This window comes from Volvox carteri (genome assembly GCF_000143455.1).
Source record: "Volvox carteri f. nagariensis unplaced genomic scaffold VOLCAscaffold_30, whole genome shotgun sequence".
Classification (NCBI taxonomy): domain Eukaryota; kingdom Viridiplantae; phylum Chlorophyta; class Chlorophyceae; order Chlamydomonadales; family Volvocaceae; genus Volvox; species Volvox carteri.
Window position 1 is genome coordinate 884437 of NW_003307573.1, and position 2085 is coordinate 886521.

General features: G+C 54.1%; 1 protein-coding gene across 1 annotated transcript; it reads right to left on the bottom strand.

Moving 5' to 3' along the window:
• Positions 1-1280: 1280 nt before the first annotated feature.
• On the bottom strand, positions 1281-1613 carry VOLCADRAFT_93243 (uncharacterized protein; the record flags this gene model as incomplete). The annotated part of the gene is made up of 1 exon (XM_002952550.1): positions 1281-1613. The coding sequence occupies one exon, from the start codon at positions 1611-1613 to the stop codon at positions 1281-1283; it is 333 nt and encodes a 110-aa protein (XP_002952596.1).
• Between the last annotated feature and the right edge of the window lie 472 nt (positions 1614-2085).

Consider the following 2085-nt stretch of genomic DNA (forward strand, 5'->3'; position numbering starts at 1 on the left):
CCGGGCAGAAGAAGGTAGGGGAGGTAAGCGCGACGGAGAGGAGAGACAGGGCGTCAGGCGCGGGCAAGCCTACCGGGGGGGCAGCATCGGAGAGGCCGGGGGCGTGAGATAAGTCCAGAGCGGGCGTCGGGCCCACGGAAAGGGCGGAGGGGTTGGGCCCCCGAGGGGCAGGAACGGACGGAAGTAAGGTAGTTGACGAGCCGAGGAGGGGCGCCCCAAGTAGGGCCGGGGAAGGCAAGGAAAGCCTGCCCGGCACCGGACAGGCAAGGGGCGAGTCCTGCAGTAAGGTAGGCAACCGTAAGAGAGGGCCGGAGAAAAGGATGCGCAGAGAGAGGGGGCGCGCACCGGGTAGGCAGAAGACCCAGTCGGATGAGGAGGATTCGCATAGACGAGGCGTAACAACGGCGAAGGAGGTCGCCGCTTCTGTGGAGAAGCAGAGGCTGGGTGGAGGCGAAGGTGAATGGCAAAGTAGCGACGAGCGAAGTTACCTGTGGCACGAGCCGAACTAGAGGCAACGCGGCGGAGTCTTGGGAACGAGGTAGAAAATATGAATGGTAGGTAAGAGAGTCGGCATGAGGCTGGAGGCTTACGTTTTCTGCTGACGATGACTGCATTAGGTTATTTTCGTACTCTCTACTCGATTGCCGTGCGAGCGGCCCACCCGCCCTCCCACTAACAGCCAAATGGCTGATCGGAATTGTCTTTGAAGGGTTTGGGTACCGCGGGAGTGTGGTCGCAGACGCAATGGCCTTCCCCACAATAAGTTAGTAGTGAGTACGGATCACGCGATGACGTTTAAGCAAAGGGATACGCATTCTGTCGCTCATGGGGCAATCAGAAGCAGCCATAGCTAGGGTTGGCAAAATCTTTAGATTGAAAAAGTATCTAATTAGAAATCTAGTTAGATACCTAATCTAATTAGGTAAATCTTTAGATGGCCAAACGGAAAACTGCCTAAACGGTGGAATTTTGACCTGAAATTTTGCACACGATGCGGCTTTATCTTTTCCTGGATTTTCCAATAATTATTTGGGCCGCTCGACACTGGGAACACGGCGAACCCCTATGGGCGCTCTACAGACGCGTATCGGATGGCGCCACGGGGTGTAATTAGGCGCCCCGCGGCCCAACCGTCGGCCCAACCGCAAACGGAACCACCAAAGTACACATGCCAACATGCGGGACACGCCCGCATTGGGATGCAAAGCTGTCGGGCTCTCTTCTGCCGGCCTGTTCGACTGGCGACAACGGGGTTTCACCTCCACACACCCGTCACGCAGTCAGTTGTCCTTGCCCCCAGCCTGGGGTGGGGGCACTCGCATGAGGGCACACGCCTCACAGGCCTTCCGAACACACACTACGTCCTTCTGGTGCTTCGCATAGTGATCCGGGCAGACAGCTGACGGGTTCTTCGCGCTGTAGGACTTGTTGCAAACGGTGCAGACGAGGTTCACAACGCTGTTTACGAGCAACACGTCGAAGATGGACCAGTACGCTGCGGCTTTTTTGATGCTGCGCTTGGCTTCGCGGAGCTTAGCTGCGTACTGTGGCGCGTCGAAAGTCTGGTGGTTGTATTTGTATGTGATCGGCTTTTGGGGTCCTGGTTCTGCCATTGTGTATTTTTACGTCTATTTGTGTATGTAATAGAGCGGAGCAAGGATATGACACTAAAGTTACCTTCAACATAGCTGTTTCGCGTGCCATGACTCACGTTTGAACGGTCTGGATCCGGTCACCGGCCTTTAGATAGGCATTAGATGGACTAGATACGTTTAGATGCCCACCTAAAGGGTTTAGATGGCCTCATCTAAAGTCTATATAGAAATCTAATTAGATGGCATCTAAATTATTTTCTAAACCTAAACTTCCGACCAACCCTAGCCATAGCATCTGGTGCAAGCCTGTCCTTAGCTTCTACATAATCCGCAAACCCTTCCCCAAATATGCCGTAGAGTGTAGGACTTAAAGGACATCCCTGCTTAACTCCCTGAAACGAGAAAAACGAATCTCCTAGAACCCCGTCCACGTTAACCTTGAGCTCCACACGCCTATAACCGGCCTTCAGTGCATCATTTAACATTGTGC